This window comes from Solanum verrucosum, unplaced genomic scaffold, assembly GCF_900185275.1.
Source record: "Solanum verrucosum unplaced genomic scaffold, falcon-dt-bn FXZP01000051.1, whole genome shotgun sequence".
In the NCBI taxonomy this organism is placed as follows: Eukaryota; Viridiplantae; Streptophyta; class Magnoliopsida; order Solanales; family Solanaceae; genus Solanum; species Solanum verrucosum.
In genome coordinates, this window is record NW_026020110.1 from 1,459,809 (window position 1) to 1,471,850 (window position 12,042).

Here is a 12,042-nt window from a genome sequence, read left to right on the forward strand (position 1 = left end):
AGAACAAATTTGCAAAGCCAACAAGCAAAAAAGGCTGCCAAGTTAATCTCATCTCTAAGTGATTCTTCCACATCTAACTCGACAAAGGGGGCATTCTCCTCGTCAGTCCGCGGTAGGAAGTTCGAATCAATATGTCCAGAAGGATTGTGATTTAATCTTGGCTTTGTGGCTCGTACCTTTGACACCTTTTGCGGAGGCTCGGCATATCTATTAGGTCCTCTAAACCAAAACTTCACCCAATCATGGACGGACACCTCCTGGAGATCATCTTTCGCTAATCTGTAGAAGGCTGAAAACAAATATCGACAACTTTGGGGAAGAGACAATTCTTTTTGAGTATCCGTCTGTGTCAATTCTTTCGCCGAGGGAACGACTTCGTCATAAAAGTGCCCTTGTACGGGGAGACCTCCAATGGATTGTAAGTCCCAAAGTGATATGGACATCTCTCCAATGAAAGTATAAAGCGTATTGGTAGATGGGCGCCAAAGTTCACAAAAAGCATGGAGTACATTGTCGTCATAGTCATACGTGAACAAAGAAGTATATACAGCGTCATAGACCTTGTTGAGCTCCAAAATCTCCTTGTGGCGGGGCAGCACGTCCTCTACCCATTCCCAGTAGCCAGGTGTGTAGCAAACATTGCCAAAGTTAGAAGAAGGAACACACCAATTGCTGAAACTTCCATCAGAATGAGAAGATTTAGAAGATGCTGCGTCATCATGAATCGCGGATTTCAGTAAAGGAACTTTCATGCTAGTAGCCTTGCTCGAGAAGTTTCTCATAACATCTTTGGTATCCATTTTTGACCATTCTTTAAGGAGAAGAGATTCATCATATGCTCCACTAACAAGGGAGAAGACGTCGATAGCAGGAGGTTGAACTTCCAAAAGTAGAACTTTGGCATTCGGATTTTGTTGGTCGTCGCCCACTATTTCAAGAAGAGGATGCGGCGAATCTCGGTCGCGGAAGTGCATCATGTTGCGGGATCGGAGTCGTATTTCTCTATCAAATATCTGCGAAAAAAAAATAAAATTAAACAAAAGAAAAAGTTCAGTTTCGTATGAACATATCCAAAATAAATGTGGTAGCCTCAAATTTTTGTGGTTGATGAAAGGCAGATTTCAAAAAGAAAACTGAATCAACACAGATGCAATCTAATAGTGGTTTTCGTATACGATGTAGCCCTATGAATTTGCTTTCCAACACCGCAAACCGCTTGTGATTTCGTTATTCCTACGTCCAGATATGAATTTTTCCGCGAAGTCGCAAAAAAGCTGATGCGTTCAGTTTATCAGAATTTTAGTCTGAGTTCAAAAAATCACCTGAGTAAATCCGAGAGTTGTTTGATCGTGATTTTCGGATATATTGTAGCTCTATGAGTCTAATTTCTGGAAAATCAAACGGATCACGATTTCAATATCCCTACAATGAGATATGAATTTCCTACCAAAGTCGCGCTGAGCTGAAAAAGGGTGACGAAAATCAAAGTTGAGAGAGAAGGTCTCAATTGAACTTGACGATGCGGCAATGCGATATACAAACACCGGGTGAATGTGGGTATATATAGATTTCAAAATATGGAGACATCAATTTGATTCCTACAAATTATGGAAAATTATAATGATGGAAAGTTTAGTTCCTACAAATTATGGAAATTATGGTAAATTTTCATAGGAATTAAATTATGGAAATTTTCCATGGGAATTAAATTATGGAAATTCCATAGAAACCAAATTATGGCAAGTTTTCATAAGAATCAAATTATGAAAATTTTCCAAAGAAGTCGAGTTATGTAAATCTCATAGAAACCAAATTATGGTAAGGTTTTCTCAGAAACTACATGGGCAGTAAAAAAAAAAACTGGCAGGGCATTCAACCCCAAAGAAAGCAGCGCCTAAAATTTTTTGTCGAAATCACAAGCTCTGTATCACCAAGTCAAGCTTGTAGACGCAATCCTTGCTCATCAAATTGGCGGTCGTTTTGTAGTTGATGATCCAAATAAAATTACCAAACTATGAAGAAATGTCATGCGATAAGTCTTCATGAGCTCGAAACACTTCAAGTCAAAAATGAGTTGATAAACAACCGAAAGTCAAATGATCTCTTCCAAATTAGAGAATGTTATCATGAAGACTCCGGTAAATGTTGACATCAACATATCGGCATAGTCATTTCTCATGAAGCTTCAAATGTTTCTTGAAAGACCAACTACGAAGAAGGAAAAAAAAAAAAAAAAATTTGCTTCACAAATACTTCAAGGCTTGTCTTTACAAGTTCGATAAATCGAGCACCCCAACAAGCCTCGAAGCAGGGGGCATTTGTAGACAGTGAAGTTTTATTGATAAATCCATACTAAATTTGGATTAAATCTTAAATTCATGATACATTGACCAAGTCAAATTATTGGTTAATAAAGTCGAATTAATATTTATGTCAGAATTATATGACTTAAATCAAGTTCAAATAACATTTGGGCCAGTCCATTAATTTGACAAGATGAGCCCAACTCATATTCTTCAGGCCTAGGGGTCAAAATTGCTTGGACCAAAATACCCCTAAAGCCCTAGCTCAAGCCTATATAAAGAGGTCTTCATAAGACCAAAAGGAGAGAGACACATACATACACACAGAAATACATAGTTGCTCTTCATTGGTGATCTGCAAGTCTTCCGCATACAAAGAAGTCTTCGCTCCAAGTATTGAGCCGCAAGTATTCCGCCAAATCAAGAACATCTGTGGAAGAGAAGAATCAGGGGATTACATATCTTCTTTTAAGAGATTTTATAAAGATTGTAACCTTCGCATTTATTCAAATACAAATATTATTGTTTGCTTGCTATTTTTCTTTTCCTATTTACTGTATTTCAGGATTGAAACTTTAGACGCTTACAAATACTTATAAGTACACCATTATAGATGTCCAAACATAAAATATAAACTTAATCATAATTAAACACAATAACTAAAAAGGGACAAAAAGTGATTACCTCCTAGTTAATTCTAAACCCCTCTCTCTCTCTCTCTCTATATAAAAAAAAATTTCGGTTTTTAAATTCAAAACCAAACCAAAAATCAAACAAAACAAATTATTAATCCAAAGCAAAAAAAAAAACAATCCAACATAAAATTTAATTTGATTTGATTTTTCGATCTAATCCAAGTAATGTACATCCATATTAAAGACTTTTAAATTATCAAGTTTAGGGAGATTATTAAGCTAACATAAAAGTTAAATGTGCATTAAATAAAAACAAAGTATAAAAGGGTTTTTGATAAATTTAGTAGTAGTATATTCAAATATGATAAAGAGGTAAAAACAGAATAGTCACAAAAACAGTCTTCTTCTCTCTCACTCTTATGAGATAGAGTAGGAGTAGTACAAATTTGTTGAAAGAGAAGAAACGAATAAAGCATTTCAATTTTCATCAGCACTGTAACACAACACCATACATCAGTTTGATTTTAGGGTTGAGCACCTGAAGAGAGAGAGAGAGATGGGAAGGAAGCTTTCTCAACTCTATAGTCACACTAGTAGCACATGAGTTTATCTTCAAATAAATAAATAAATATATACTCACTCAGTTACTTTAGTATCTATATGTTTTGAATTTGATGTGAGATAGGATAAAATTACACAGATCGAAATGATGGACGATGGAAGTGTGATGGAGACGCCGGAGATGATTTCCGGCGAGAACACCGGCAATGCGAGAACGGCGACGAATGAAGTTGCCCTTACACCGACAGTGTCGGGAGGAGGAAAGGGTACTTCCCGGAGAAGGATGTCGGTAGTGAGGCCCAGCCTCGACGCCGACGAGTTCATGACCCTGCTCCACGGGTCGGATCCGGTGAAGTTGGAGCTAAATCGACTGGAGAATGAAGTCAGAGGTTTGTAATGTTAGCTGGATCCAACTCCGATTTGGTTCTCGTTTCCTTGTAGTGAATGATACCGGGTCGTTTTCTTTCAGATAAGGACCGGGAACTCTCGGAAGCTCAAGCGGAGATCAAGGCATTACGGTTGTCGGAACGCCTACGAGAAAAGGCTGTTGAAGAGGTATAGTAAGCAATATTTGAATATACAATGAGAAAATCTTATTTTGTGCAATCGGAAATTATGATATAGTATTTCTTTCTGGAATACAACCACGACATTGTTTACCATTGTTGACTGCTAGTAAACTCAATTTCAAAAGGTGAATTATTTTTTTTCCTATGATTTTGATTTTTTTTGAGGTAACTGAATGCAAATAACTAAGGGAGGGTATGCATTGGTTGTGAAGTGAAAAGATAATGTGTTTTCTATGCAAGGAAATGTAGGATTTATTGTATCTGTTTTGTACCAGAAGTGTGAAAAGTGAAATTGTAGGATTTCAATTGTCACATTCTGTTGCATGTGTTTGGACCCTTAAAAACCAGCAGGTACTTTACTCGTACAAATTTAATCGTGTTTGAATGTGATTTGCAGTCATTTAACTTGGTACTATTTTTTGTTGTTATTTCTATTTGAAGAATCGGGAATCATGATTAGTTCTGTTTTAATCTTTTGAATATATCAAGGATATTTTAAATATGTTTTATTTGACCTGGAAAGTTAAATATGTGTCATGTGAAGATCTGAATATTGATGCAATATCCAAGAGATTTATAGAAGAAGAAGATGAACTCTTGTGAAATCTCCTAAATTTCTTGGAAGCTGCATGGAAATGCTCTTTGGTTAATTTTTACTTTCTGGGGGGTGAGGTAGAGGGATAGGGGTTGGGAACATTTCTGATAATGAGAAGGTCGTGGTTCATGCTCTCATGCATAAACTGTAAAACTTGAGAATGTGCAATCTACTTGTTGAAGCTAGGCATATCTAGATTATGGTTTAATTTGTGCTATGGTTTTGGCAACAGCATTTTGCATAAAATATCTGCTTGTTGGTTTTATTTGGCTATATCTGATTGTTTCTGCTGTAGTGAAATGTAAGCTACTCATAGTCTTTAAAAAAATGCTCATATGGTATTTTTCCTTGTCCTATAACCTGTAATTTTCAGCTCACTGATGAGTTGACAAGGGTTGATGAGAAGCTCAAGTTGACAGAATCACTTCTAGAAAGCAAGGTACTAATTCAGAATCTTCTTATTATAGGTTCTTCATTTTTTTCAGTAAACTATTTTATAACTTACAGTACTTTTCTTGCTTTACAGAATCTTGAAATCAAGAAAATCAATGATGAGAAGAAAGCATCCATGGCAGCTCAATTTGCAGCGGAAGCCACTCTTCGAAGGGTCCATGCTGCTCAAAAGGATGATGATATGCCGCCAATTGAGGCCATCCTTGCGCCTTTGGAGGCTGAACTCAAACTTGCTCGTCATGAGGTGTCTGCCTGCGTTTCATGTCTGTAAATGATGCTAAAGCTCAGTCTACATATGAGGATGCTTTCTTACACTTTGCTTTATCTTTTTCCAGACTGCGAAACTACAAGATGATAATAAGGCATTGGACCGTCTTACCAAGTCAAAAGAGGCAGCTTTACTTGATGCCGAAAGAACTGTGCAGTCAGCATTAGCAAAGGCGTCTATGGTGGATGACCTTCAGAATAAGAATCAAGAGCTGATGAAACAGATAGAAATATGCCAGGCATGTTGATGATTCAACTATTGGTTCTGCTGCTTAAGATATTGGATCATTTAGGTGTCATTTGTTATAAGAAAATGTTTCAATATTTTCATGAAATATTTGTTCTAGTTTTTGGGAAAATTCTCTTCGCCCAGACATGAAATATTTGTTTGTTTTTTTTTCTTTTAAAAAATTGAAAGAATTTCATGAAATGTTTTGTCACCCATATTGGAACTAATGTCACCTTAGTGTTTAGATGCATTCTATTTCCACTTATTCTGTTTCATAAACGTACATCAGGAAGAAAATAAAATTCTAGACAGAATGCATCGCCAAAAGGTTGCAGAGGTTGAAAAACTTACCCAAAGTGTGCGTGAACTTGAGGAGGCTGTTCTGGCTGGTGGTGCAGCTGCTAATGCTGTCCGGGATTACCAGCGGAAAGTTCAAGAAATGAATGTAATCTATCTGAGAAAGATTTTTTATAAATATTTTTGATAATTAATATGTCGAGAATACTAAATGTTTTGATACATATGCTAATCTATTCTTCCAGGAAGAAAGAAAAACACTTGACCGCGAGCTAGCACGTGCCAAGGTAACAGCTAATAGGGTAGCAACTGTGGTTGCTAATGAATGGAAAGATGCAAATGATAAAGTAATGCCCGTGAAACAGTGGCTTGAAGAGAGGAGGATTTTGCAGGTATGGTAGTTTCCAGGGCTTGCCTTCTATAAGATATGGAGATCCTGTCCTAATAGAACTTACTGCATTATGCGCATGTGGTTTAATGAGCTCATATTTCTCATCTAAGCCCTAAATCTTGTACTGCAGGGTGAGATGCAACAACTACGTGACAAGCTCGCAATCACTGAACGAACTGCAAAGTCAGAAGCCCTGTTGAAAGTAATATTTTGTCCAATAGAAAGGGCACCCGAAAATGGTTTTTGATATTATTTTCACAAGTTTTTAACTTCTATCCTTTACTCAGGACAAATATCAATTGAGGCTCAAGGTCTTGGAAGAGACATTGAGACCATCAAGCACTAGCTCTCGCAATACAACAGATGGCAGAAGTTCAAGCAATGGTCCTTCACGTCGGCAGTCACTTGGTGGAGCTGAAAGTATCTCCAAATTGACCTCTAATGGCTTTTTACCAAAGAGATCACCTTCATTTCAGTTGAGATCTTCTGGGTCCAGTACTATTCTGAAGCATGCGAAAGGGACCTCAAAGTCATTTGACGGTGGCTCAAGATCATTGGACAGGGGTAAAAAACTTCTGAATGTAACAGGTCCAAATTTCAATAGCAGCAAGTCTGTTGATGGAGCTAAGGATAATGAGACTGAGAGTACTTCTTGGAAATCAAATCAAGATGAAAAACGCACCGACCTACCAGTAACCGAAACAGAAGATACTGTGCCTGGACTACTATATGACTTACTGCAAAAAGAAGTAGTTGCTTTGAGGAAAGCTGGCCATGAAAAGGATCAAAGTCTTAAAGACAAGGACGATGCCATTGAGGTTAGACTGATTTCTTGCTCAGCAAAGTTATGGTTTCTTTACTCAGATGTTTGTGCTAATTTTGATTGCATTCTTGGGATCAGATGTTAGCTAAGAAAGTAGAGACTTTAACAAAAGCCATGGAAGTTGAGGCCAAAAAGATGAGAAGGGAGGTTTCTGCCATGGAGAAAGAGGTGGCTGCTATGCGTGTCGAGAAAGAACAAGAAAATAGGGCAAAAAGATTGGGAAATTCTAAGGGTCCAGTGAACAGTTCTCAGCTGCTACCTGGAAGGTATGTCTTCAATATGATTATCAAACAATCTCAGTTAATTCAATTATGTACAATGACATACATGTTATTCTTGTTGGATCCAGGGAGAGAGAAATTAATATTCCTTCTGGCATACTTGCAATATATCTTCTACCTCTGCCTGGATAACTCGTCTTGCTATGTCTAAATGTCATTTTGTGATCTAATGTTGTGACCTACTCCCTCCATCCACATTATTTCATTTTTAGTCCGTTCCAAAAAGAATGATAACTTTATAAATTTGGAAATAATTTTAACTTGAATATCCCATTTTACCTTTAATGTCAAGCTTTTATAGCCACACAAATGTGTTTGATACCGCAAGTTTCAAAGTCCCATAGCCACACAAATGTTATGACATGTTTAAGACCACAAGTTTCAAAAGTCTTTTCTTTATTAAACTCCATTCCCTGGCAAACTGTGCCACACAACTTCAAGCCGAGTGAGTATTAACAAATACTAGTTGATTCCAGAAAAGAATTAAGGAATATTCTTTTAGCCCTTCTTATTTGCTTTGAGATGATGGGACAAGTTATGTACTTGTATGCATGTAACCTCCAGAGTATGTCCACTCTCTAGCTTTACTGGTTGTTTTCACCATGTTTACAGTTTATTAAGTGATGGAAAGTGGATGTGTTTTTGACATATTTGTTGCAAAGTTCCCACAGCCCTTGTTGTAATAACTTGGCAATGTTCAAATGTGTTATCTTAATCTGAAAGCTTTAACATATCAATATACATTTGTGTATGTTGTGTAGCTGGTCAATGTCCATAAAGGTTACTGACATGATTCTTTGGTAAGCCTTGACAGAGATGAAATATTGCTATTTTCATTTGGGATACATATAGACGTAACAATTCCTTAGTGTTCTGTAGACAGTTTGAAGTGTATGCTAGGGTTCTGAGTTTGTGAAGTGTTCTGGTAGACAGTTTCAAGTGTATGTTAAGGTTCTGAGTTTGTGACCTTGTTTGCTTTTTGAAAAACGAGAGTGATCACTCATAACTGTTTCCTTTCTCAAAAAAAAACCCCCGGAAAAGGGTCATAGTTGCTCCTCAACTCTCAGAAATAGGTTATATTTACACCTAGTCATACTTTTTGATACATTTACCCTTACCATCACTTTGGGCACATATTTTCCCTTGGATGGTTGCTAATATTATCCTATGTGGTGCTTACATGGCATCTATGTGGATATATTTTTTAACATAATTAAAATTTTACACTTGAATTAAATATTCTACTCACCTCAATTTTTAAAATTAAACCCGCTTACCCCCTCAAAACATTTTCTGTAAAAAAAAATGGATACAGAAAGAAAATGTAAGGTTGTGCACTATTCTAGAGCTAATGCAACTCATCTTTTCACTACTAAATCTATCTTTAGTGTTATCAGCTTTAGTATCTTCATGAGAACTACCCTTCAGGGTGGCCCAGTGGTTTGGGCTTGGGACTTCCATGTTGGAGGTCTCAAGTTCGAAACCCCTTGCCAGCGAAAAGCAAGGTCCCTTGCCTTCTGGGTCGAGCTTGTCGCACCGGGCTTGCCTAGTGCGGGAACCCTTGTCATAAAAAAAAAAATCTTCATGAGAACTCTTCTTCAGTGGTATGAATTCATCCAGTTTTGTCTGATTTTCTGTATTGCATTGATTCTTCTCTTAGAGCTATAATTACAACAATCACTAGAGGAAAATAATTAACACCCTCAATCTTCCCATTCACAGTACTTCACAAAAACGAACAATAACATACTACTAAAATACAAGAACAATCTTCAGAAATCTATTTTTTACCATCTTTTGCCTTCCATTCACAACTATAATAAAAATTTACTCTAGTAATCAATACCCAAAAGCATCAGAAGTCCTAAAAATTCGACAACTTACAATGTTGATTTGAAAAGTTGTACAAACTGATATACGGGTATGGCCTGATGACCAAATGTTTTCTCTCTCTGTATAGCATTTTCTCTCTCTTTATCATGTTTTATGGGAAAAGGGAATAGAAGTTGATCTATTGGGTGGGTCGGGTTTAATTTAAAAAATGGGTTGGGTAGGATATTTATTAAAGAGTAAATTTTTTAATTATGGTCAACATATACAAAGAATATGACTAGGCGTAAATATAACTTATTTTTATGAGTAGAGGGGCAAATATGAGCCTTTTCCGAAAAAAAAGAAAGAAGAAAAGACGAGTGATATATGCCGTCGACCTGAATAAATTTCCCAAAGGTGTTTGGGTAATCATCTTTGTGGTAACTGTGTTGTGCGGGATGCCTTACAACCTCTGTTTTCTTGGAATCTGCGCTTACTTGAAAAGCATTTTAATCAAAGAAGAGTAAGAGAACCCTCCCTGTTTCTGAGGTTCCTTTCTTTTTGTTAGGTTGACAGTAGTCATTGCATGTCACTACCTTGTCAATGTACGATGGATCTCTTCACAACGTGGTTCATACACCAATACTTTATTCGAAGCTAAATTGTCACCTACATGGGCTCTCCTCTATGTTTAGGTGCTGCTATGCTTCTGAGTGGATTTTAAGAGAAAAAGACGGCGGGGGTGGGAGCACAAACCTAGGAGTTCATCATGCTACTGCTCTGACCTAAAATTAGATGGTAGAGTAGGAATCAGAGTAGATCTCCGCGAAAACTTTTGTCACAAACTTGTAGTGCTCCTGAGCAACCCAAAGCTTAATATGTTAGTTGAAAAGATGACCCTACAAGTCATTTGCCTAAATTTTACCTAAAGACCCGTGGCCAATACTTCGAAATTATGGTTTGAGACACTGTCTCATGTGTAGCTTCCTCAGCAGCTTAAGAAGGCTGCTCCTAAAGAGGGACAACAAGTTTTGTGCCTGAGAAAAGCTTTGAACACTAGGTCTCATGCCTTGAAAAATGATCTTTCAGAGGATTTCGGCTGCTAATGTTAAAACTCAGGTGGAAGTTCTAATTTTTTCCAGAGAATTCTGTTGCTAAAGATTAATTCAGCTGGGAGTTCAATGGTTATGTGGTTTATCCAAGAAGGAAATTCTGATTCATCACAGCTATGGTAACTGTTCTTGCTGTTCGGCTATCTAAAACATTAGAAAATGGCGTGGTTTCTGAGTAGCACACAGCTGACTGTCTTTTCCTTTGCCACAGAAAATTTTGGTTTGGTTAAGCTGCTAACAAATTGAATTTTCTTTAACTGTAGTCATTCATCTTTGGAAGATGATACTACATAAGTTGAAATTGCGACTTGCACATCTTCATTTGTCGAAGATAATACTGCATAAAGTTGAAATTTTCTCTTAACTTAAAAGAATCTTATTATCTGCAGGAGTGTAGCGCGAAGTGGGTTAACACGCACACAATAGCACACAAGGGAACCTATAAACCTGAGGAGTTCCTTGTGTACCTTACAAATCCCCTATTTTAACCCCGTAATGGTTGATTGTAAAATTGGAACAAGCATGCCAATGACTATGATGTTTCTGCTCTGGTTGGAGCAAGAAATCGATATCTTCAAACATGGAGATAGGCAGTGAATCTTGGTGTGCTTCTGACTTAGAAGACTACGGTCCGGTCCCTCTCTGCTTACAGATAAGCAGGAAAAGAAACTCAAGATGTCAGAGTTGAGCTAACCTTTTGGCAGAGAACAATTTGTGTGACAGTTGGTTTTGTGGTTATATAGAGTAGCTTGTTGGCATTTACTTGGTCTATTCCGTTTTCATGTTGTTTGCAGTCTATAATTGTAATCTGCAGCTCTAGTGTGATGTGTTATTGGTTCAGGTTTGTTAATATTGTTGCAATGAGATAAATATGCGAAATTTTTCTCCGCATGTTTCGTTTTTTAAGTTTTCTATTGCTATTTCAGTTCAAAACTTGTGGTCGTATGAGTTTTCAGGCTAATACAAATGATTTGTCCATCTTCTGACCTATGTACACGCTTTTGAAACTGAATTGCCTTTAGACTCGTCGATACAAAACCCCTACTTGGATAATCATTATCGTGCTCTCTTTAACGGTGTATTCTCAGGATAATCAGATGCTCTCTTTTTTTGATAGCAACTTTAAGAATGACACCTTTCAATTAAAATAAATTGGGGTGTTTTTTAATGCTTGGTATTGTGGACCTTTTAGAAATGTAGGGAGTGCTGGGATGGAGCATCATATGCTTGTGTCAGGCAAGCACATGGTTGTAGTTATCTGGTCAAAATGAAAGCCTAGTAATGATTGGACCTTTAGCTCTGCGGTTTCTTGCGGAAGAAATGAGAGCCAATTACAAATTAAAAATTAAATTTATGAAATGAATCTTTTCAGATTTTTTATTGTAAAAATGAAAAATTCACATCATTTTTATATATAGAAAAAATCATTTTTATATTTGAGATAGCTCAGCTGGTTTATAGGGTGATTATCCACACAAATGATTCGAGATCGATCCCCTGTCAATGTCTTCTGAGCCGAGTCAATCGTATAGGGCTTGTTTACACACTGGGGAGGGAGGGGGGGGGGGGGGGTTTACCAATGACAGTGTGGTTTGTAGACAGTTACACTGGGGGATTTATCCAGTGCTCACCCAAAGGGCAGATGTTGTGATAAAAATTATAGCGGCGGCGGATTATCTTGGGTTTCGAAAAAAAAAGTTGTTTATAAAGCTTG

General features: G+C 37.2%; 2 protein-coding genes across 2 annotated transcripts in view; one reads left to right on the forward strand and one right to left on the reverse strand.

The window, feature by feature from the left end:
• LOC125825309 (protein phosphatase 2C and cyclic nucleotide-binding/kinase domain-containing protein) overlaps positions 1-12,042 on the reverse strand; it is a 532,052-nt gene that overhangs the window by 34,448 nt on the left and 485,562 nt on the right. The window lies entirely within an intron of this gene.
• Positions 3,572-11,219, forward strand: LOC125825320 (microtubule-associated protein 70-1-like). The gene is made up of 11 exons (XM_049504664.1): positions 3,572-3,888; positions 3,969-4,054; positions 5,037-5,102; positions 5,190-5,360; positions 5,452-5,622; positions 5,902-6,057; positions 6,155-6,301; positions 6,431-6,502; positions 6,588-7,118; positions 7,202-7,389; positions 10,718-11,219. The coding sequence occupies exons 1-11, from the start codon at positions 3,645-3,647 to the stop codon at positions 10,752-10,754; spliced, it is 1,869 nt and encodes a 622-aa protein (XP_049360621.1). The 5' UTR covers positions 3,572-3,644; the 3' UTR covers positions 10,755-11,219.